The sequence below is a fragment of the Dromiciops gliroides genome, chromosome 3 (genome assembly GCF_019393635.1).
Source record: "Dromiciops gliroides isolate mDroGli1 chromosome 3, mDroGli1.pri, whole genome shotgun sequence".
Lineage (NCBI taxonomy): Eukaryota > Metazoa > Chordata > Mammalia > Microbiotheria > Microbiotheriidae > Dromiciops > Dromiciops gliroides.
The window spans coordinates 191441273-191467882 of record NC_057863.1 but is presented as its reverse complement, the minus strand read 5'-3'; the positions used below and the strand labels follow the sequence as shown (position 1 = coordinate 191467882).

At 33.8% G+C, this 26610-nt stretch overlaps 1 protein-coding gene across 1 annotated transcript in view; it reads right to left on the bottom strand.

The window, feature by feature from the left end:
• Window positions 1-26610, bottom strand: part of ROBO2 (roundabout guidance receptor 2) — a 788084-nt gene that overhangs the window by 10730 nt on the left and 750744 nt on the right. The window contains 3 exon segments of the mRNA XM_043994477.1: window positions 3440-3610; window positions 18304-18548; window positions 25624-25884. Of these exon segments, the coding sequence (XP_043850412.1) occupies window positions 3440-3610; window positions 18304-18548; window positions 25624-25884 (677 nt within the window).

Here is a 26610-nt window from a genome sequence, read left to right as displayed (position 1 = left end):
CCCCCTCTTTCTTGTTTTGTTATAGCTATAAACTTATCTCTATAAATCTATTTTGTGCAATGTACCTATCTTTTCCCTTTTCAACATACACACAGATGTGCGTTTTCTATTTTTTTGTAATTTTGGGGGGGATAATTTCCTCTTTTTGAACCCACATGGTTATCTAAAAGGAAATTAGTATTCACTGAATAGGATACTTAAGGATTTGTAAGGAGTTTCTTTCAAATGCCTTTTTAAAATATATATATATATATATATATATATATATATTTCTTTAAATTTATAGAGGAAGTATTAGGTCATGTTTATTTTGATGTAATATTATCCTTTAATTGAAGTGATGATGATTATGCCTCATGAGGATCTGTTTGGGGAGCTCCCTAAGCTGTAATGTTATTCCCACTTATCATGTATGTCCTCTAGTTAAATTAGGAGTCACTAATTATTCAAGATAACAGGGTCAGTGTCTAGGGGAGGGAAGTTGCATCTGGAACATTTCTTTCAGGATAAAATGCTGTTTCCAGATTGAAATGTCTGCTGTACTACATGATTCAAATCATGTTATACTACATTAATTTAGTTATTATTTTTTTTAATTTAATGCTGTCTTCAGTGATCTGTTGCAAATATAGATGCAATCTTTCATCAGTATATGAGTTATTGGGCATTGAAGGAAGATCTAGAAATATGCCAAATAAAATTACATTGTTTCAACTATTGATAAAATCACTTTGAATTACTGGGTAAGAGGATGTTATACTTGAATTAAATCATTATTCAGTTTCATGTTGATTCATCTCACTATTTAACAATATTTTCTTCAATGATGAAGTCAGTGTAGTATTGACATGGAAGAGTGGATGAGATCAATTATATGACCTTTGTATTGCACCATGTAGCTATCCCCTCCCCTTTAAAACATATAGTGTGGTTATCACATAGTGGTAGTGTAATGCAAAGCTAAGTAAGAAAGCTTTCAATTTAGAGGATGAGATGGAATAGAATTAGGCTTCCAACTCTCCATTTATATGGTGTTTCAATTTCTAGAACTGGAGCATCTCATATTCTATTTAGGGTTGATTTATACTCTAGAAGAATAATACCCAATGACTTTTATTGATTTATGTACATGTGTACATTATTTTGTGACTCCTCCTCTGATTTTATTGGTGAAGGGTATTTCCAGTGAGGAACCTATCTCAAACCAATACATACTGATACCTGTAGTTGCCTACAGCAACTGAGAGGTAAAGTGATTTGCCAGTATGTGTCAGAGATCTTCCTGACCCCAAGGTCAGATGTTTCCTATCCACGATCCATGCTGCCTCTTACCTCATAAAATAGTAATGTTAAATCTATAATGCCAGAGTTATTGTGGCACATTTTTTATCATTGAAAAATCAATGAAGTAAAATAATGTCTATCTATTAAATTTCAGTACCATGAAGCTAAACTCTACCAAGGGGAAAACTGTTTTCCAGGTGGATGGTATACATTAGTTTCTGATGCCATACTTTAGTGTACTATAATTCTTGCTACTGAATTCTCTTACCAGTATCCATTTCAGTAATCTGTATCATTTTGTAAAATGAATGAAGTACAAAATTTGGTGTTTGATAGAGAATAATAATAAACAAAATTCTTTATTTTGGGTTTCCTTGAAAAGCACTGAATGAATGAATAATAACATTAATTAATAATTAATAACACCTATTAGAAATTGTGGAAATTTATTTTGATTTGGGGACCCTACCTTTGGTCTGAGAATAGAAAGCCTTAGGCCTTTAGGGTCTCTTCTGTGTGGGAGGTGCTGGTACCCCTCCCCCTCTGCTTCAGCTGAGCCAAAAAGCCCCATGGGTTATAAAAGACACCAGGTCAGACAGCTGGGAGGGGGCCCCAGTTCCCTCCACTCTGAGTGAATCTATCTGAGAGATCCTGGGCTTTTCCAGGCCAGGCTCTGGTGTAGCCTGTGCTGAGGCACGTGATGCTTGAGTGTCCCCCCAGCCCCAGCCGCAGACCTGGCTGGCAGATTAGTTTAGTCTGTGGGGGCTCAAAAAGCCCTGAGATTTGAGGGGAGAGAAGAAAGATATATATAGACCTGGGAGTTAGAGAGAAAGGGGGACTGACAAGATTAGGAGATTAAGGGAGGCCAGACTGACAGAGTTTGGGAGAGGCTGACAAGATTAGAGGGGCGGCAAAGGCAGCAGAGGGCAGACTTACGCAGACAGACAGACAGAACAGAACAGGAGGCAGTGGAGAGCACAGAAGCGGTCAGCACAGGGTACAGCTTGGAGAAAGTGAAGATTAAGAGAACAGAAGGACACTGGAGCACTAGGAGAATGGAAGGAGAGGTCGGTGAGAGAGAAACACAGGGGTTCAGTGGTGGCCATAAGGAGAGGATTTACAAAGTGAAAGGGGCATGGAGTTAGAAGGAGCTGAGCATTGAAAGTGGAACATACCCTAAGGCAAGAGGCTGTAATGGCCCTTATTGTATTAAAAAGAAGTTCCAGGCCAGCAGGTGGAAAGAGATGCCCGAAGGCAGTCAGGTTGTACATTTTATTTCCCAGTATTCTTAATTTTAAATTGTACCTCATAAATAAACTCTGCTTTGATTATCTAGTTAAGAGGCTTCTTAATCTTTATCTTATCAATTTGGGAGCAGTGAGGTGGAACTTTATAAAGGGCCCATATTAAATTAAATGCAGTCAGAAAGAAGTAAGTTAGTCAAAAGTCTCAGATTAGTCCCTCAATAGATTAGTCCTCCCAAATTAGGCAAGTTAACAAAATATTTTCACAAAATGTAATGTGGACTTTTGCTACCTCATCAGAGAGATTTGACAGAAAGTATCTATCAACTCTTGAGGTTTATAATTAATTGCTTTAGCTCCTCCTAAATGCTTTGATAAGCTAATTAAATAATTTGGTATATTATCTTTTTATTTCTTCTTTCCTTTACTCCTTTGCTTCCTTGTTATTCTAATGGTGAATTCCAAATGGGGGTGAGGGGGGGAGGAGGGAATGAGGAAGGGATAGGTGTCTTAATAGTTTTGTTAGATAATTTCTATTCCTTTTATTAATACACAATTCATACTGGCTCATATTTATATAAAGTATTTCACTGAAAAAAGGCATAGAACTAGATGTTTTTCTAGGTAAACAGCACTTTGTCTAAATCTCTCTACTCTTTTAGCACATTTTACCTTCTAAGATACTTATTTGTACATATATCTTATTTAGTACTTATTAAATTACAAACTCTCTAAGGGTAAGGTCTGGGTAATTTTTGATCTTTGTATAACCAGTGCTTAAGAAATTGACTTGAATTAATGGAATATGATTTCAACCAACTTATCACATCCACTTATATTGTTTGTTCTTGCTTCCCAACATGGAGAAAGCAATGAGGTAAAACAAAATAAAACAAAACAAAAAAACCTACCATCTGTCATTCCCTCCCTGCGATGAGGTAATGGGGCTTGCTCCAATTTACCTCCCTTGTGTTTTTTAGTGGGCCTAGGCCTCTGACTTTGATTCAGCGCTGTACTGGTATTACTGTCAGTAGAAAAGGGACTGGTTGGTTGAGGTCTTTGAGAAGAAGAGAATGCTTTGCCTAAAAAGAAAGACAAAGGGAATGGAAAATACATAACATTATTATAATAAAGAGGACTTTCCCCTTACATATCTATTCTTATTAAAGACAAGCTAACAAGATTGTCTTTCAGGGAAAATGTTTTGGTTTCTTTGTACCTTTCTGATCAAACATAACAAAGGATCAATATTCTACCAAAAAAAAAAAGGAAAAGAAAAAAACAGACTACCCAACTTAGGCTCAACATGTCTAAGATTTTGAATAAGCTAGGTCAATTATATTCATTATTATTGATATTTACAGTTCACTACATCTAGTTTTTTTTTCTTTCCTAACATTAAAGGAGAAAGTTCTAAAATCAGTTAGATATTAGGTTAGTCAAATTATACCCTTAAATTCTTAGAAAATATGGAGAGCTACTTTATTCCATAAAAAAAAAACACTTCCCAGAAGATATGTTCCCTACTCAGATATGTTCACTGGACTGCACACACACAAACATTTTGTTTTGGTTTTCAGTCATGTTTGACTCTTTGTGATACATTTGGGGCTTTCTTGGCAAAGATACTGGGGTGATTTGCCATTAATTCTCCCATTCTTTTTACAGATGAACCTGAGGTTTACAAGTTTAAGTGACTTGCCCAGGGTCACAGTGCAAGTAAGTGTGTGAAGCCTGACCTGATTTGATATCACTGAAGATAACTCCTCTTGACTCCACGCCCAGCACTCTTTGCATTGCACTATCGAGCTGTCTTCCTCCAAACATATAGTGTGGTTATCACTCAGTTATTTTCCACTTTTTTTCCCCAAAGAATCCCTTACCTCAGTAACATTAAGGTATGTGATATACAAGTTTATACCTACCTTATATATCAGAGTATAGAAGTTTAAAGAACATTTATACTTGAATTTCCACTTCCAACTTCTTAAACAATTAGGAATATTATATTCCTTTTTCTTTTGGTTTCATGTATTGTATTTGTTCAAGGAAAGACAGTAGGATTATATTGGCTAAAATATGATGGATAATACCTTTAACACTATATAGAATATAGCATATATGCTTTCTACATGATAGCATTTGACATAGTGGGGTAAAAAGGGATTTAGAGTATGAAGACCTGAGTTCCAGGACTGAATCTGATATTCTAAGCTTTGTGAATGTGAATAAGTTAACAAGAGTTTCATTTATAACATGGAGATAATATACTACCTCACAGGACTCATAAAAATGACAAAATATGGCAGCTATCATTGATTATAAAGTGGATTATTTTGAGGAAATTACCTTATAAAGCTTAGAGCACTATACAAAAGTGAGCTACTATCATTATTATTCCTATAAATAGGCAATATTTATTCTAAATTACATTTATCTATTTAGGCCCTTAAGGCAATCTGATGTGTTGCTTAATGTCTTATTACATTATCAAATATAAAACAAATTAATTTATACTGCTGAATTTATTAGTTTCTTTGACTTTTCAAATTGTTTCTACATATTGTATATACCACATATTCAATTTCTGACAAACTTTATCAAGAAAAAAGTCAAATCATCATTACCTTATATTACACTGTACAATGTACATGTACAATGTTAAATAAAAATAAGCTTCTTCAATTCCTAGACACAGGAGTAAATTGAAAATTGAAACCTCAAGTTTGTTTTTTTCTTCTGTTGGATATAAATTTGACACATTTATGGCATTCATGACTGTCTTTCCATTAATCCATCTATTGATGGATCTATCTATCTATCTATCTATCTATCTATCTATCTATCTATCTATCTATCTATCTATCTATCTCTTCTGCCCTTTCAGATAAGAAACTGCTCTGCTACTTATAGACTTGCATAAATACCTGGGACACTGAGAAAACAAATAACTTGCCTCAGGCAAGAGTCACTGGTGGCACTTGAGCCAGGTCTTCCTGATTATATATGAGAGGAGCCTTGGTGTAATGGGTCAAGAGCCAAGTTCTACATTTTCAGGTCAAGTTCTACCTCTGAAACATATTGGTTATGTAATCCTGGTGAAGTTACTTAAACATTCAGGGACTAGCCAATTGGTAGAGGGCATTTTCTTACTATAAGTAAAGTTATACTGGGCACACACATACACACTAGTGGATTATTTAAACTATTTTGTTTCAAGAAAAACAAATATGAAACTTAATGATAACTTCTTAGAGCAAAAAAGAAGATTCTTTTAGGTGCAGTAAAAATAAGTTTTCAGGTATATTATTACTTTCCAATGCAAAACCTGAATTCTTAAAAAAAAAAAAACAAAGAAAACTATGGATAAACAATTTAACATGCAAATGCAGTAGGTGTCTTTCTAATTTGCATCTGTAAAATAAAGTCACAATTATTGGATTAAAAACAATTAGTAAAACTATCTGGCATTTGCCGTTAGATTGACTAAGTGATATACACTCGTTCAATACTTAGAAAATCTTCTCAGTAAATACATTTGCAAAACAGATAGGCTAGAAGAAGTACAGTAATAGATTTAAAAGCTGAATACTTTTTATCACTAGAAACTTTATTGATTATATGAAGATTTTGGAAAGTATAATTTATCAAACAAATACTGGCAAAATTAGTAGCAACTTAACTACAATATAAAAAAGTATCAATTATTTATCAAGTAGCAGGAAATTAAAGCAAATAATTAGGAGACAGAATGATGCTCTGCATCACTTAATTAGCTAGAGTTATGGTAAGTATTCCTCCAAACTTATTTCCATGCATGTTAAAGGAATGATCTACAACCAGATTCACTGAAGACAAAGATGATTAAGAGGGTAAAAAAGCTCAGTATCAATAGCATAAGTTTCCCTCATGCAGAAATTGGCAATTTCAAATCTACCAACCTGTTTTTGTAAGGCTGGTTCCATCCAATCTAAAACCAGCTTTATCTGCGGCTGCAACCAGTGCTTGTGCAAAACTGCTGCTGGTCAAGATGGAGTCATCTGAGGAGCTACCTACACTAGATCTATGACTAGAAAAGTTACGATCCTCATCAGATGCAGAACCCCATCCATTTACCATTGAACCTAGAAACAAATGTAATTATCTAGTGAGTCGTATATATTTCATGGGTGAACTGTTTGTAGATTGTATATTATCAGCAAGGTGCAAAGAAAATGAGGTGAGCATCAATCATTGCTCTGGTGCTTCTATTGATATAAGGAACTCCAAATTAGCAAAAACTCAATGCAGGTTGGCATTTTATCTGCAACTTATAGTCTTAAAGAATTGCTGAAAAGACAAAAGAAAAGTTAAGTGACTTGTCAAGAGTCACATGGCTAGGATGTATCAGAGGTGCGACTAGAACCCTAGTCTTCCCTTCCTCAGTTCCAGCTCTTGATCTACTGTATTATGCTGCATTGTCAAAGCAAAATGGGCTTTTAAACTAAAACCAACAATATTAATTTCAAAGATATTACTTAAATAAGTTCAGTGTTAAGGTGTCAATGTGACATGATAAAGACATTTTTCCTAAATAAAATAAATTTTCTAAATTTTAGTATCACGTGGAATTCCAAGAACACACAGAGGTATGTAAAGATAAAATGACATACTCTATGTTTCACTTTTTTCTCTCTACTATTTAATATATACTATATTTGAGACTCTTATTCTAACCTAATCCATAAGTTTCAGTCAATTGACAGGCTTCCATATCACAGGTTCCAAGATTTAAAAAGAAAAAACAAAATAAAACAAACAAATAAAAACACCACAATTACAAACAGAATATGCCTGAAAGCATATTAAGTATAGCACAGAGAATGACTGAGTTTTGTTAGGGCCAAATTTAGTATGGGGGAGAGTTAATTGGGTGGCTAAGCATAATATTGGGGTAAGAAAGGAGATTAACAGCCTCTTTCAAAAAACAAAATGGATTTTATTAATGGGAACACATTTTAAAACACAAGTGAGGTTAATAAAGCTAGGGATAATGGAAAAGGGAATAGGGGAGGGAAAAAAAATACAACCCTCAAACTCACCACCACCCAGAATCTGCAGTTCCAAAAAGAACAAGGTACAGAGCCTCCCTCTCCTTCTCTCCCACATGCCATAGTGAAACCTCTCCTTCCTTCTCTCTCCCTTAAGCCCACTCTCCCACAGGAAGCAGGGCTGACCACACATACACACAGCCCCAAGCTAATTGGCTGGCAGCCCTGATTGACAGAACTAACAAGTAGCTCTACAGAGACGAGTTACAGATGCCGAAGACCACCTGATTTGTCCTCACCAGGCTTCTTGTCATGGCAGGGCTTCGCTTATTATAATTTGGCCAGCCCCCATGAAGGCATGTGGGTGTCCAGCATGAGTTCAGCATCGATGGGCATGTGCAAGGGTTTCTAATTTTAGCCAAAGATATGGTCATAGAAACCCTAAATCATAATTAATTCCTTACAGTTTTGATTCTGTTTGTCAAAATCACACTCAAAATGTTTTACTTTCCAAACACAGTTCAGTTAAACAATTGCAAGAAAGCTAAGATAACAGAAGAAATTGAGCTTCTTTGGAAATAAGATCTAATAATTGCAAGTGAAGGACCATTAGACAAAAATAAAAACTTTGCCAAAAATGATACTATAGTATATAGGAGAAAACAAAATGTGGCAGTCAGTGGTCACCAAAAACTCTAAAAATGGATATACTTCTTATCATGCTGAAAAGACATTAGCTTTTTCAGAATTTTTATTGTTCATTCATAAAACCTTTGCTTTAATTCTCTCTAGTTCCCTTTTCTTTAAGCAATGACCAATTTTCATCATATAAAATATCTTATAAATGGATAATGTAAGTATAGATTTTTTTAATTACCTGGACAGTTGAAGCAATTATGTAGTTAATACAAAATGGCCAAGAATAAAATAATTATTTTGACTATATATAGAAGACAAGTAGTCTCCACCTAGTGCCATTAATTACTTCTATAAAAATAGTCTTAGCTGAAATAATGTTACAAGAGGCTAGGAAATTAAAATGACTGAAGTTTAAGCACTAAATCTATCTGTTTTTGCATTTGGTACCATTTGTTACAGAAGCATCTTTTAATGTTACACTCAGGCTTGATATTAATATCTTAATGATATTGTGAAATAAAAATTATTCAAGGAAACATAATTAAGAGTATTCATTATTAATCTTTTGATAATTCACAGCATTTTAGCCAAGTCAACATAGCCATACTGTAAATAAGTTTCCTGGTTAAACAAGGGGAAGAAAGATTGTAGCTTTTCCATCCTCAACTTCTTGTTTCTAAGCTTCAAACAAAATGATGTTTGTTGTTGTTGTTGTTTTCATACAATCTGGTTCATATTTTTAGGGTAGAGAGAAGGCATAGAGTTGAAAAAGGAAGAGGAAAAATGTCTTTCTCTCCAACCTGCCCTTACTCAGACTCACATGTGGCATTCCATATCCTTCCTCTGTGCTTTGAACTACCCATACTCTCCTACAATAAAGTCTCAACTACCAGTTTTAGTATGAAGCCTATTCTGACCTCTTCCTTTCCCTCCCAATGCTAGTATTTTCCTACCTTGAAGGCTGGGGGAGTTGTCCTAAGGTCAGATAAAGGAATGGTACAAATCACTGGGCCAACACAAGGAAGGGGTGTATAAGAAGGATGGTTAGGGAAAGGATACATGCTGTTTAGAATCTAGAGTCCTCTGTCTTCCTTCTCCCCTCAGAAACAATATTCCAGCCATGGCTAATATAGCCCTCTGGAAGGGTGGACCTGTAAGGTTCATGGAGGCTAATGTCATCTCCCTTGCCTAACCTAACCTTTTGGTTACAAATTCTTGTGTTTTCATTAATTTCTTTCTATATCATAGCCAAGGGACTTAACTACATTACAGAGTTTATTCATTATAACATATATAGTTAACAGTCTACCACATCTCCCTCCCTACACACATATTTATTTAATATTTATCTGTTATGTAGTTATATATGCATGTGTTGCTTCCCTCAATAGAATGTAAACACTTTGAGGGCAGGGGCATTTTTGTCTTTGCATCCTAAGGACCTAACACATGCTTGGGCATATAGTAGGTGTTCAATAAATACATATTGAGAGGCAGAGCCAAGATGGCAGAGGAAAGGCAGTGACTCACCTGAGCTCCCTCTAAGACCCCTCCAAATACCTTCAAATAATGCCATAAGACGATTCCTGGACCAGTAGAACCCATAAAAGGACAGGGTGAAATCATTTTCCAGGCAAAGCCTGGCAGGAAAAGTCCATGTAATGGGGTGAGAGTGGACCAGAGCCCAGCACAGGCTGTGCCAGCATAGATTCAACCCAAGTGCAGCCCCAGCCCCAGCAAAACCAGGAGCAGGCCTCAGGAGCCTCTGACTCAGCATGGGAAAATCTTGTACATCCAAAATTTCCAAGAAAACTATGAATGGGTCTTAGGCCTTAGAAGTGCTCAAAAAGGACTTTGAAAATAGAGGAAAAAATGGAAAGATAAATGCAAGAAAATTATCAAAAAAAGTCAACAACTTTTTAAAGGAGACATAAACAAAAAAAAATACTGAAGAAAATAACATTTTAAAAATACAGACTGGGCCAAATGGTAAAAAGAGGTAGAAAAAGCTAATGAGGAAAAGAATGCCTCAAAAAACCAAATTGGCCAAATGGAAAAGGAGGTACAAAAGCTCTCTGAAGAAAATAACTCCTTAAAAATTTGAATTGAGCAAATGGAAGCTAATGACCTTATGAGAAATCAAGAAACAATAAAGCAAAAACAAAAGAATGGAAAAAATAGAAGGCAATGTGAAATATGTCATTGGAAAAATAATTGTCTTGGAAAATAGATCTGGGACAGATAATCTGAAAATTATTGTACTACCTGAAAGCCATACAAAAAAAAAGTGCCTAGATATCATCTTCCAAGACATTTTCAGGGAAAATTGCCCTGATATTCTAGAAGCAGAAGGTAAAATGTAAATTAAAAGAATCCACTGATCAACTCCTTAAAGAGATCACAAAATTAAAACTTCTGTAAATATTATAGCCAAATTCCAGAGCTCTTAGGTGAAGGAGAAAATATGGCAAGCAACCAGAGGGAAACAATTCAAGTATTGTGGAGCCGCAGTAGAATAACACAAGACCTAGCAGCTTCAACATTAAAGTATCACAGGGCTTGGTATATGATATTCTGGAGGGCAAAGGAACTAGGATTGCAACCAAGAATCACCTACCCAGCAAAACTGCCTATAATCCTTCAGGGAAAAAAACTGGGAATTCAATAAAAGTGAGGACTTTCAGGCATTCTTGATGAAAAGACCTGAGCTGAATAGAAAATTTGACTTTCAAAAATAAGAACCTAGAGAATAATAAAAAGGTAAAGAGAAAAAGTAAATCATAAGGGATATTAAAAGGTTAAAGTATATATATATATATATATGTGTGTGTGTGTGTGTGTGTGTGTGTGTGTATACATATGTGTGTGTATATATATATGTAAACAGGGGTAGATGATACTTGTAACTCATAAGTACTTTCTCATTATTAGGACACCTGCATGGAGCAACTTAGACAGAGGGCACAGATGTGAGTTGACTATGAAAGGATGATATCATTAAAATTAAGGGGTCAAAGGAATACACTGCAAGAAAGGGAAAGGGAGAGGTAGAATGGGGTAAAACATCTCACATAAAAGATACAAGAGCGGGCAATTAGGTGGCACAGTGGATAAAGCACCAGCCCTGGATTCAGGAGGACCTGAGTTCCAGTCCAGCTTCAGACACTTAACCCTCATTGCTCCCCACCAAAAAAAAATAAATACAAGAAAAAGCTTATACACTAAGGTGGAAGATGGGGAAGGTGCTGGGGAGTGAGTGAACCTTACTTTCATCATAATTGGCTCAAAGAGGGAAGATGCACATTCAATGGGGGATAGTAATCTATCTTTCCCTGCAGGAAAGTAGGGTAGGGGATGGGGGGGTAATAGAAGGGAAGGCATATTGGGGGATGGCGCAGACAGAAGCAAAAAAAAACTTTTCAGGAGGGACAGGGTGAAAATGGGGAAGATGGAGGAAAATCAAGTTAGTGATAATAACTGTGAAAAAAAATTTGGAAGCAAGTTTGAGTCAAATTTGTCAAAATAAGAGTTATTCCCCAATTGATAGAACATCAAAAGTTATTAATTTTTCATATGAAATAACCAAAGCTACCTATAACAATATGAAAAAATGCTCTAACTCACTATTCATCAGAGAGATGTAAGTCAAAACAATTCTGGGGTACTAACTCATACCTATTGTATTGTGTAATAGGAAAAATGTTGTAGGGGATATGGGGGAAATAAGACATTAATGCACTCGTGCTGAATTTCAAACATTCTATAGAGCAATGTGGAACTATGGCCAAAGGGCTATAAAACCAGGTATACTCTTTCACCTAGTAATACCACTACTAGGTTGCCATTCAAAAAGAAATTAAAAAAAAATAAGTCAACTATGAGTGACTTAGCTATTTTCATCAATACAATGATACAAGACCACTCTAAAAGACTTGTGAAAAATGTTAGAAGGAAGCTAGGTGATACAGTGGATAAAGCACCAGCTCTGGATTTAGGAGGATCTGAGTTCAAATCTGACCTTAGACACTTGATGCTTAACTAGCTGTGTGACCCTGGGTAAGTCACTTAACCCTAATTGACCTGCAAAAAAAAAAAAGTAATCAATCTCCAGTGAAACATCTGATGATGGTGTCTGAATACAGACTGAAGCATATTTTTTTTTGTTCCTTTTTCTGTTTTTTTTTTATCTGTTTTCTCTCACAACCTGACTAATGTGGAAATGTTTTGCAAGACTACACATTTATAACATATTAAATTGCTTGAGTTCTTCATGGGTTTTGGGGAGGAAGGGAGGAACAGAATTTGGAACACAAAGTTTTAAAAATCAAAATCAAAAATTATTTTACATGTAATTTGGGAAAAATAAAATTCTAAATAAATGGAAAAATGAATAAACAAAAAAATGAATGTATATTGATTGTTTGATAATGGTGCTAGCTCCCAATGAACTCAAAATAGAGATGGTGATAATGGTAGCAAAGAAACATGTTATAGCCATAATAAAGGTATGTGTGTATGTATATATATATATATATATTCATATTACATATGCCTACATAAATACATGTTTTTCTGCCATTAGAATGTAAGCTCCTTTAGGGCAGGACATATTTCACTTATTCCACCAGGCTTAGTACTGTGTTTGGAACATAATAAACAAAATAAATATTTAGAGATAGAATGATTGATTAACGAAGTTTACATGGATAAAGAAAGAAGGTAGGAGAGATCAGCAATCAATATTTAACAAGTTGTATTGTGCACATTTTTTCCAAAGGCATATAATAATTGCACTGACTAGTTATTTTAGAATTTCTAATATATTCTTCCCTTAAAGGCAGAGAGGAATTTAGGGCTAAGACACAGGATAAGGAGAAAGCAACCTATAAATGTAAGGCAGAGATTCTGGGGAAAATGCTATCAAATATTCTGAGAGGAAATGTGGTAAATTGAATAGAGAGTTGGTTTTAGAGTCAGGAAAAATTGGTTTCAAGCCCTTACTCTGATGCAAAGTGGCTTTGTTCAAATGTAAAAATTATATAAGATCTCAGGATCAGAGACAACTCCTTAAAGTTACAAGTTAGAACAGTTATTGATGTGCACTGGAGAGGGAATTTCCTCACTGGGAGTTCTCTAAACCAATTAATGAAATTAAAAGACTGGAGTTAATTTTCCTGCCAAAACAGGGAGGAAGAAAAAAGATGAAAGAATTATTGATAAAATACTTCACATTATATCATAATTTTTCCATGTTACAATAGCTTCAAGTACTGGTCCAGCAGCAGACATTATTCATCAACTAAAGAATTGGACTGCTAAAGTTTGGAAAGGGTCATCACCAATGGGTTGGTTTTTGGCCAAAGTAACTCACTGCATAATTTTTTTTTATTTTTATTTTTTGCAGGGCAATGAGGGTAAAGTGATTTGCCCAGGGTCACACAGCTAGTAAGTGTCAAGTGTCTGAGACTGGATTTGAACTCAGGTCCTCCTGAATCCAGTGCCAGTGCTCTGTCCACTGTGCCACCTAGCTGCCCCCACTACATAATTTGCTAAAGGAAAGTGATGTCTGTCTACATAAATGAGGGAGGTTAGCCCTATTGGTGAAATCAAACATCTTTAAAGCCTACTACCTTCTTTCCTGTTAAAAACTTTACCTCCATGTTTTTGTTTCCACTGTGACTATTTTCACCTTTTTCCTTTAAATGTTACATATTAAAATCTTATCAAAATTGTTAAAGGACTTAGGAAGAATATTTCCTGTGAGGAGAGGAGCACCATGACTGATTTATTAAGTATGAAAAAATTGAATACAAATCTATGTTTGGTAAAAGAAAAAATGCTGTACTACTAGAAAATAAATATAGCGAGCTATGAAAAACTGTTCTATTGGTGGCAAAAACTACTGTATTAGAAAATCTGAAATAAAACATGATAAAGCAATTCATACATTCATACCATGTTGACACTTTATAGCTGAATGCATTATCAATATATACTTAAACATATAATGAAGATTAATTTATGCCACTTAGTCAAATTTATTCCTGTTTTTATTTTTAATCTTTCCAGATTTTTCAGTTTTCAAACTGCTGAAAAGCCAAAATATTCTTAAATTTATTCATACTGTTAAAGAAAAAAATGTACATAGTACATTAAGTAGTTGCTCAAATGTTACTGAGCAGTAAAATACTATGATAAAGTGGCATCTTGCTGTGTCTCTATTACATCTTCAGCACTAAAATTAATTTATGTTCAGTCGTCAATTCATTAACATGTCATTTTATGCTAAATCCTTGTTGCTGATGAATGTGTATCCCTAGATCCATTAAGTTTGAGTAAAGTCTGTGCTTTATAATATGACCTTGCTAATTGTGGCATTACCATTTTTATGAGATACAAAAACTAGCAGTTCTCTTTTTCTGAGCATATAATTTAACCCACAAACCACACTTACTATTAAATGCAATTTGCCTGTCTGTAAAATAAAATCTAAGCAATATGTACCTCTGAACTAATCAATCTAAATATTGACCTCTGCTTTGGCTATAGATGACTTAGGTAACTTTTGTCTTCTCTATTCTGTTCAAACACATTGCATATGCCCCCATTCTCTTTTCAATTCAGAAGAAGGAATTTATAATTGTTGTAGAATTAAAAATAGGCAAATGAACTTTTTTTTTACATTGGTGAAAACATCCATTAAATAGTCTTTTTCTTTTAGCTATGGAAATTAAAAATAAGTATACATAGAGTATTTAAAATATTTCAGAGTTGTTGTCTCTTTGGAAAAAAATATTTAATTTATTTGGGCAATGATAGTAATAACATAGATTTTTTGTTACTTGAATTTTTCCCTAATCTTTTTTGGTAGCAATTTTTATTATATATGTACTAGTTTTTAGTAGTTAAGGCTCTAAAAGTTATATAACTTAGTTTCAAGAAAAAAAAACTTCCAGATTTTATCAATTTTTGGGGGGTGGATTCATTTGTTAAAGCAGGCTTTACATCTCAAAATAATAAAATAAGGGCCTGTATCTCTTCAGTTGTTATATTCATGTTGACTCTTAACAGTTAACCAGGAGAGTTTCTATTTGTTTTGTTTTTTATTGCTGGAAAGTTTCAGTTTTCAGACCACATTTCTATAGTAAAATCCTTTGGGATTTATATTATGAAGCTTAAGTAAAAACCTAGCTACTGAGATCGGCTTAAGGCATGCTGATTAAGATGTATTTCTTGAACTTGGGTCCCTATTTTTGAATTTGGGACTGAATCTGAGATCAGTAGAACTCCCTTTGACCAGGACAAGTAATAACTATTATTGAAATAATTATTTTTTATTTCACAGATAAATGAGACAGAAGTAAATTACATATCTACACTGGAGAATTAGATAATATAAATTTGGGAGTTTTTTGGCTTTTCAGCAACTGGAAAACTGAAAAATCTGGAACAATAAAAATACAAAGAAACACATTTGACAAAGCAGCATAAATCCATTTCCATTATATGTTTAAATATATTAAGTAGCAGACTATGTTTGATAATCTTGAAAATAAATGTGAAAGAATTATAACTGGAGGAAAGCACAAATGAGGATTCAGTAATTATTTGTTTAGTGCTATCACTTTAAAATATAGTTTTTAAATGATTTCTATGGCCATTCTTAAACAATTGAATTTAGCCATATAATCTTATTGAGGCTACCTTCTCTCTCAGTGAGTTCATTAGAGGTAGGACAAATGATACTTTCTTTTCCCCTTGATTTGTCTTTCTCTTGCTTCATGAACCACCACTTCAAAGAAATGTCATTCATGAATCATTTGTTTAAGAGACAAAAATATTTATAGTGACATGTTATTTTTATGGAAACAGCCTCAATACCGTGGATTTTCCCTAATATGAAAGCTGTCTGAAAGCAATAAAGGCAAGCAAAACTGCATGATTTCATGCAGTGTCTTTTTAACCCCTGCCAATATTGCTTAAGTTTTGACTGATTCTGGTTAGGTTGAGAGCTCCTATGAATAAGTTACCCAATTACCCCAAGCCATACACAAATTAAGAGTCAAAGCTATCTTAGACTGAGATAAAAATCTTCTTTGTGAGTGATTAACATTTTAAAAGAACTAAAAAGCAAATGGAAATGTGTGTTTTTATTGCCCATCTCATTTAGCACTGTTAAAACTAAGCCTTAAGTGTCTGAAGGAAACAGAGTTGCATTACTCATTAGCACCCTACTCTAACATTGAGATTTTTATAGAATATATGCACTCAGAAGCTCCATTTCCCTTTGTGAGAGGATACATTTACTAGCAAGGTTAATTTTAGGCTCACCCATTAAGACTTTAAGCATACCTTCCCAATAAACATATTGTAGAAACCAGGGGAGAAAATGTTATCCGCGTATTTGAAACTATAGTTTAAGTCCATTTTTCTTATAAAAATCAGTCTATGTCTTGTTAGAATTTAATTCATGTGTGAAACCAGGGGTTGTTTTTTTTTTTTAGCTATAAAACTTCATGTGGATTAAGTATAGTAAAAATGCCATTTTCCCCCAACCCTAGTCATATTTGAATATCTTGCATGATGCTAATAAATGTCATGTCATAAAAGTTCAAAATGACAGTGTCCTGATATATAGATATATCTATCATTATCATTAATAATATGTGACAAAAGAGGGACATGTGCTAAGCTGATTTTTAAAATTTATTTATTCCTGTATTATCATTGTAAAGCCTTTGCTACATTTCTAGTGGAAAGGCTTGAGAGCTATTAGTGAGATATGCAAAAATATGCAAAATTATAACCTGAAGGAGATTAGGCTAGACATTTAAAGTAGTTTAGCTGAATAGTGCACTAATAAGCCATCCCTCTGAATTCCAAGATTTAAACTTTAACTCTGCAACCTTCAGTTGGAGCAGATTTTGAAATCACAGCAGTAGAGCTGCAGTTCTTAAATCTTAATTAGCTTGGCAAGCAGACTGGCCTGAGGGCAAGGAGACAAACCAAAAAGTGGGATAGTGCATTGCACACTATTTAATTCAACAAGGGATGCCAAGGAAAACTATAGGTATTGATGCTTCATCACTGTCACATTCCAACTTCCAATACTCGGAACTTCAATGAATTTGCAGAGCTGCAATGCCCAGATAAGGGTATATAATCTTTAGAACTTAAAAAGCATGTAGAAGTAAAATAAAATTAAGTGGGAGAACATTTAAATACCCTCTTAGAGTAAGGACATCCTAAAAGTAAATACAGAAATTATTGAACCCCCATGAAGATTGTACATTTGTAAGAAATATTTGTTTTTCCTAGTGAAGTAAATCATCACAGATATTCAGAGGGTATTTTTGATGCTAAGTAAAGGATTCATTATTTAAGGACAAAGGAAGTATTTATTCACACATTCTCTATCAATACCAGATATTCACCTTGCTTAAAATTTGATTCAAATGCACTTTTAAATATACAGCCTTTAGAGCATTTAATTCTGGATTCAAATTTTGATGAACTCTGTTGCAACCTCTTGCACTGTGTCTGAGTTAAGAAGCTAAGTAGAAAACTGAATAAATAATTACCTTTCTCAAAGTATAAAATTATTGATTCCATGAATATCAAATGTACAAAAATATACTATACATAATTATACCTTTTCTCCATTCTAAAATAATATTTAGTGCTATCCTTTAGAAGCTTATTCAGAAGTCTTTTAAAAATTTTTATCAGTACATACTTTTACAGAATAAAGTATCAAGAAGCATTTTAAGATTGCATTCACTCTATATGTTGCCCTTGATATTCAAAAAATATCTTTTCTAAAAGTCAATTTTTAAAAAAAAATGTAATAGACTTGCTTATTTGGTAGATTGAAGTTTTCAAAAGCTCTGAATATAATTGAGTTTTCTTTCATGTCTTTAAAGCTTTTTAAAATTCATGAATTTTCTTATCATTTTTGCAGCAAAGCAAAAATATTTCCAAATCCCCTTTTGACTTTGTGTTTAGCATTAATATACTTAAAATGTTATAGAAGTAGAATGAAATAAACCTTGCTAAAATGTATTTGTGATAAATAGGTCAGTTATTTCTGATAAATCAATTGTTACCTGTCACAGAACTGTCTAAATTGTCCATACTGGATCCTGGAGTCTGCTCTTGACCTCTTAGGGGTCTAGTAATTTCTAATGCTTCCTCCTCCTCTTCCTCCTCCTCATCATTGTCATCATCATCATCATCATCATCATCATCATCATCTGGAATATCCATCTCCAAATCTGAAATCAGGGTTCCAGAAACATAACCCAGTGGTGGAACTGGAGGCTGAGGAGGTTGGGTATTGCTTTGGAGGTGCCTATTAGGGGGAAGAAAAGGCATCATTTACATAGCACATATTTAAAATTTTTAAAAACCCACAACATGTTAGTTTTTCTAATTCTGACAGTTTAGTTATGAAAGTGGCTTATCTGTAAAGTCTCAATAATGCTTTCTTCCATTTCCATTCAAAACTAAGTCTTTTAAAGACTCCTGTTTCTGTCATTTATCATTTAGAGAGCTAGGTGGCATGGCTGATAAAGTGCTGGGCTTGAAATAAGGAAGTCTTGAGTCCAAATTCAGTTTCAGACAATTACTAACTGTGTTACCCTGAGTAACTCAAGTTGTCTGACTCAGTTGTTCAATTGTAAAATGGGGATAATAATACCTTTCAGGGTTGTTACAAGGAACAAATGAGATAATATTCACAAAATGTTTAACAGTGTCTAGGACATAGTAGTTGTGTAAAAATTATTTGTTCCCTTCCTCACCCCTTATATAAAAGTAAACTAGGTTACACAAATACATCTCACTACCCATGAATCCTCCAAATAACAGTAAAGTAGTATGGTATGGTAGAAGGCACACTTAGAAGTGAGTTAGGAAATATAAATTCTAATTTTATTATGCAGTAACTAGCCATATGCTTTATGTAGGTCTTAGTTTTTTCTTCTAAAATGAGGGAATTGATGTGAATGATCTCAAAGTTTGGTCAGAACTCAAAATGTCTATACATGTTCCATGCTTGGATATCTCCATCATCTCTAAAACTCTCCCCCTTGGTGATCTCATCTACTCTTATGGTTTCATTATTGCCTCTATGTCAATAACTCTAAAATCAATGTATTAAGTTTCTATCTCTCCCTTGATCTATAGGTAAACCTTTTCAGCTTCTTTTTATACTGAAGTGTATCAATACTCCACAAACTCAACATGCTTAAGATTGAACCAGTTTTTCCCTCAAAACTATTTTTTCTCAAATATTTCTGATAAAGGCCTCATTTTTCAAATATATAGAGAACGGAATCAAATTTATAAAAATACAAGTCATTCTCCAACTGATAAATGGTCAAAGCATATGAACAGTTTTCAGACAAAGAAATCAAAGCTATCCATAGTCAAACGAAAAAACGTTCCAGATCACTATTAATCAGAGAAATGCAAGTTAAAACAACTCGGATGTATCACCTCACAACCATAAGAGTGGCAAATATAACAAAAAAGGAAAATATTGGATATTGGAGGGAATGTGGGAAAACTGGGACACTAATCCACTGTTGGTGGAGTTGTGAAAGGATCCAACCATTCTAGAGAACAATCTGGCACTATGCCCAAAGGGCTATAAAGTCCTTTGATCCAACAATACCACTGCTAGGTTTATATTCCAAACACATCCCTCAAAAGAGAAAAAGACCTATTTGTACAAAAATATTTTTAGCGGCTCTTTTTCTGGTGGCTAAGATTTGGAAACAAAAAGAATGCCCATCAATTGGGGAATTTCTAAACAAGCTGTAGTACCTGATGGTGATGGAATATTATTTTGCTATATGAAATGAAAAGCAGAATGATTTCAGAAAGGCCTGGAAAACTTATATGAACTGGTGTATAGTGAAGTGAGCATAACCAGGAGAATGTTATGCACAGTGAGAGCAATACTGTTTGATGAAGAACGATGAATGACTTAACTATTCTCAGTAATACAATGATCCAAGGCAATCCCAAAGGAATAATGATGAAACATACTATCCACCTCCAAAGAACTGATATTGATTGAACACAGACTGAAGCATTTTATTTTTCACTTTGATTTTTTTCTTTTATTCAAGTTTTCTTATACAAAATGACTAAAACGGTGATGTTTTACATAATTACACATATATAACACATATCTGATTGCTTACCATGTCAGAGAGGGGGAAGGGAGGGAAGGATGGTTAGAATTTGGAACTCAAATCTTTAAACAAAAAAGTTTATTATTTAAACAAAAAACACACCACAAAAAATATTCTTTCTTTTTGTTGCCCTGTTTCAGCAGCAACATATCAGGAACTTGGTCAGATACAGGAATAAAAGGGGAAGATAGATGAGTTTGGAGATCAAAATGGGAAGGAGCCCGATTATAGTTCTCTGGTCATATTTTTAGGGCTATCAGTAAATAACTACAGTACCAGTTTTCATGGTATGGAAATTACATGGGACTACCTTTGCTGTCAGCAGTAGGACAGAACAGAAGAAAAGGCAATGATTATAGTGAGCATATGATATGGATTGGACTAGATGGCCATTTCCAACTCAGCTTTGAATTCTATTATGCCTCTAGGAACCTCATCTTCTTGTAAGGTTACATCCACATTGGAATTCATGTGTTGGAAGAATCCTCTGGCTCTGTGGCCTTATGATTGGAGAGAATGGAGGATAAAGAATGGGGAGCTTCTCTCACATCCTCCATTTTAGAAGGATGCTCAAGGTAGCCATCTTATTATTTCCTATCCAGCTATACTTCTCTGTACTTCATCATGCCCCATAACATACCTCTTACCTCTTCCCCTACTCCCCCCCCCCAATTCCTTTTCTGCTTCCCTTTATTTGTTGTCTTTCCCTATTAGATTTTTAGTTTGAGGGCAGCAACTGTTATTTTGTTTTTCTTTTTATCCCAAGCACTTAGCACAGTCACTGGCACATAGCAGGCACTTAATAAATGTTTATTGATTACGTGACTAATTTTTTGAGGTTCCTTTCAATTATGTGATTCTTTTCCTCTATGCTTTGTTCTGGAAAGAAAGTCTTTGAGCTATGCAGTACACCATTCTCCTAGTGAACGAAACTTTAAAATCTTGGAGTAATTTTTTAAAAATTCTTTCCTTTTACTAGCCTCCTACTTACAGTGAATTTCTTTCAATTCTATTTTCACAGTGTTTCTTGTTGCCATTCCTTCCACACCTTTCCCTCTCAATTAATAACTTCCTAAGCATTCTCTCTGCCCTCAGTCTTTCCACAATCTGTCCTTATATAGTTTATATAATACTATTGCTTTATGCAAAGGTTTGCATGACCATATCACTTTGTCCCATCTATATCTCCTGCTTCTTTAAAATTCATTCACTTCAAATTTCCACCTCTTGAATTCCTTTTCCAATAAGACATAGCTTTGAATCTACTTCCTAAATGTACCCTCCCTGATCCTATCAGTTGAAAGTGATAGCTCATTTGTTTTGGATCAACTTTGACTAGAGCTGTGGTTCTTAGCTTAAGGTTCATGAAGTATTTTTGCTGTTGTTGTTGCTTTTATTATCGTGATAAATTTATTGTATGATAATTAGTCTCCTTTCCATTTCTATGTCTTTTAGAATTTAAATATTATTCTAAAGAATCCATAGGCTTCATTAGACAGACAAAGGGGTGCATAAAACTCACAAAAACTTAAGAGCCACAAGCTAGAATCCCTTTCTTTTGGATTTATTTACATGTTACTTTGTGTCATACTTATTTATACATATAACTTATCTGCCCTTTAAGTTTACTCATTGAGTCAAGCACCCTCTATGTTTCAGGAATGGTACTAAGAGCTGGAGATACAAAGATAGGTAACAAATAATAAGAAAAATATACATCTTGCTTTCAAGGAGCTCACAGTCAAGTGAGAGAGGGACTATACTGTTTTTCATTTTCATATCTTTAGTGCCTATTAGAGGGCCCTGCACATTACAAGTGCTTAATAATTATTTGCTGAATTTGATAAAGATTAAAAAAAAACAAAACCTCTACTTCCTTACATCCTGATGAAGAAAGAAAAGAAAGAGGCATTTCAGCTCAGTTTATTTGAACATAATTTGTCTAAATGAGAAATTGAGATTTGTCCTTGCCTGCTAACAAACTCATAATGGCTATTTTAGCAATTAGACTGCAATGGATTGATCAGAGAAAATAGCAAGTTATTTTCATATTTTACACTATTTTGCAATGACTTGTTAGATATTTTTGGGCAGAAATTCCTAATAAAAACTGGTTAAGTAAGTATTTGGAGTAGTTCTCAAAACATCCTGTTTTTCCCTGGTAAAGAACTCCAAAACTATTTAGCTAAAGACTGTTTAGTACCAAAAAGTATGCACACATTATTAACCATAGACAACTTAAAAAATCTATAATATCTGTGTATATTATTCAAAGTCTTGGTGATTTTGCCCTTTGATATTTGAAACCTTTTAAAAAATATTGATAGGAGAAGGTTACCTGATATTTAGGTGAGATGCAAAAGAAATTGGTGTTGATTTTTGCTACTGGTCTTTTTAATGAGTCAATATCCTTCTGACTAATTATGTTGACAATATTAAATTAGTTTGTTCTTTTTTAATTCATTTCATATTTGTTTTCTAAATTTCAGTTTTAGGATCATCCCTTGAGTAAGTGGACATGGACATTTCACACATATATGACCAATGATTAAAAGATGATCTCATATTGAGTAAGAATTCTACTCCTCATTAAGTTATGGAAAACTGAATTTTTCCTTAGTCACTGAGCTTGGTAGGAACTTGGTAGTAGTACAGTGTGAGATGTAAATATTTACTCACATAATATGTTCATTTACTATGTAATTCCTTTTCTGATTATCCTGACATTTTAAGTAAAAAAAGGTAAGGAAAACAATATTATTCAAGAACATGAGTCTTGGTTTCCCAACATCTTTGAAAACCTTTGTTAATAGTTGAAATAACAACCCCAATTAGCTAAATAATGATTCATTTAGAATAAAATAGCAATTAGTGTCAATGTTAATTGGATTAAAAATCTCTTAATTCTTTTTTCCTTTAGCAATTCCTTAATACTGTGACTGTCACAGAAAGTATTTGGGAGCCAGAAGAAAAAATGATTTACAAGTGTTTTAAAGATCTCTCCATAGATGGATAGATAGATAGAGATATTTATTTATTTATTCCTTTAAAGATTTATGCTAGATTTCGTATAGGGAAAATACACCATCAGGCTTCTTCTCACAAGACTGGACATAAATTAAACAAAGCCCAACATACAATCAAGGTATGCTGCTAACTCTATGACTTTGGGGAAGTCATTTTTTTCTCTGTGGGGCTCAGTTTACTTATATGTAAAATTAAGGGGTCAATCTGTAAGGTCATTTCTAGCTTAAAATCCTGTGAATTGAGGCAAGGGGGAATGGTGAACAACTAAATGGAAAGTAGATTTCGCTTTCCTCAACTCCAGGTACAGACAATAACTGGTAGCCAGCTAATTTATTTTTTTATTCTTTTTTTATTCTTTTTTTTTTTTTTTTTGCGGGGCAATGAGGGTTAAGTGACTTGCCCAGGTTCACACAGCTAGTAAGTGTCATGTGTCTGAGGTCAGATTTGAATTCAGGTCCTTCAGGTCCTTCTGAATCTAGGGCCAATGCTCTATCCACTACGCCACCTAGCTGCCCCTTGCCAACTAATGTCTAATGGATTCATTTTTAGTAGAGAAGACTCTGTTGGACTGATGATTATCATTTCAAAGTATAATTATGGAAAGGAAATAGTTTTCACCATTTTCTTTCCAAAATGAAGGATAATGGTAATGGAAACAGGGTTAGGGTTATGCAAAGGAGGGAAATATAGGGATGCATATGTGCATATATAGATATAATATATGTATACAGATAGATCTATTTCTAATCTATCATCATTCTATCCATTCATCCATCCTTAAATCCCTCCATCCATTCATCCATCCCTATTTTTATTTATAAATTGTATTTAAGAAATAAATTGTTCTTGGGTCATATATTCTTATGTTTGTTTTAATACTAATTGCACTAAGTGATATTTCAATTTTAGTAATACATAAGAAATGAAGAATATAGCTATATTTTCATAATTTATTTCCCTTGGCAAACTGGTCCTATTCTATTTTCAATTTGTTGTGGTCATTGGAGAAGCTGGACCTATAGCTTAGCTCACAAAACGATGTATGATCACTATGTGGTATTTCCCTAAAACCAAGGGATAATAATATGCTTGCTAATATAAGATTTATCCAAGTCAATTCAATCAAGGATATAAATGTTGTCAGTTAGAAAAGGAAAGATAATCAAGGAAGAAAATAGCAAGATATATGCATGAAGTATCCTAAAATGATGAGGTAGACACATATCATTCTACTACCAATATTTTTATGCCATTGGCATATATTAACAGGGTCAGATTTGGATGGATTCTGCAATTTGTGGAATTAATGTAATATTATGGCTTGGGGAGAAAAATATAGCCACATAGAGTTTATATTAATCTTCTATCAATTATAATAATAGGTAGCATTTATATAGTGCTTTGAGGTTTGCAAAATGTATTAGTCATCAAATTTGATCCTCACAACAAGTTTGTAAGGTAAATGCCATTATTATCCCTATATTACAGATGACTAAAGTGAGGTTGAGAAAGTTTAAGTGACTTGCCTAAAGTCAAACAGCTAATAAGTCACTTAGTCAGGATTTGAATTTAGATCTTCCTGTCTCCAAGTCCAAATACTGTCATGAGAAATTTGGTGCTATTACAGATTATAATTTTTCTTGCAAAATATAGATATATGCAGGTATAAATATATGTGTATATGTAAAAACTAAATATATTTCTGTGGAAGAAGTTATATTTCAATGTCAATAAAAGTACACACAATAACACAAAATAAATTACACATTTTGTGTGTATGTGCATACAAACAAACAATTTCAATTCAAGAGGGAAGAGGAGAAATGGTAGGGGATAAGCATTTATATAGCACCTACTAAGTGCCAGGTACTGTTAAGGTTTTTTTGTTGTTGTTGTTTGTTTTGTTTTGTTTACAAATTACTCATTTTATCAGGCTTTTGAATGTCAACTACAAGCAATATACATTTAATTGTCAGAAAAATTATATTCTAATCTCATTTTACAAATTAATTGAATCACTTAATCTCCTAATCATTTATGAACTACTAATAATCATGAAAATCTATAAACTATGGGAGTTTGATTGTGTGGAACTCAAAGGTACCTTCTTGCTCTATTCTTCTGTATCCTTGAACTAAATATTGCATTTACATGCTGGTCTCTCTAGACCTCTATTTCTTTAGCTGTGATATTTACCATGTTTGCTTTGTTATATCAAACTTATAGGCTCTGGTCAGCTCATCAAGGTGAGCCTGAAGCATGGGTTGCATCTCTTCACGTGGGGAGGGTGTTAGAGTTGCAGTAGACTGCTGTCCAAATGAGATTGCAGGTGAAGAGGCCACTCCTCGAACTGGAGGTGTTGGGACTCGTTCATCATCTTCCTCTAGCTCATCCTCCATGCCTTGGTGTAAATATGTTTGAACTGGTAATGGTGGACACCAGCCATCACTGTCATAGCTGAAATTTTCAAACAAAATAAAACAATGGTTAAGCAACAACCAAACTTCATATTCCTGTACCTGTTGCCACTTTATCATTGTGTTTAGGAAAATGAATATTCTAAAGTTCAAATGTGCTGATATTCTAATGTTTTAATTTTCTAACATGCTAGTATTCAATTGTTTGAGAGAAGGTATAAGGAAATGAAGAGAAAACTGACCTTGAAGTCAGAAAGTCCTCAGTTCAAAGACAGGAAGAACTAGACTGACTGCATTACTCTAGGAAAGTCATTTAACTTCTAATTTGCTCTAGGCAACTTTCTATAACTGTAAGTTTCAGAAAAGGTACTGATCCCTATTAGATGGAATTGCCACATTGGTAGTATCCCATATAAAAGAAATCACAGCTCAGGTAAAAACAAATAAAAAGTGACATATTTGGTGCTGAATATAGTAAAACTTAAGGTCATTTATATAGAAAATTATTCTATATAAATCACTTCTGTTACCTTAGTATATTAATTCATTTCTATAATATATTTTAATATTTCCCCCTACAGTCTTATTCATGATTGAGGGTTGAGTGCAAAATTCCCCAGACTGATAATCTTATTTTTAAATCTCATCATTACAAACATTTTGTAGTATTTCCTCACCATATCAAATAATTTAAAGAAAGGAATTCTTTTTTTAAAATTATTTTTGTGGGGCAATAAGAGTTAAGTCACTTGCCTATGTCTCATAG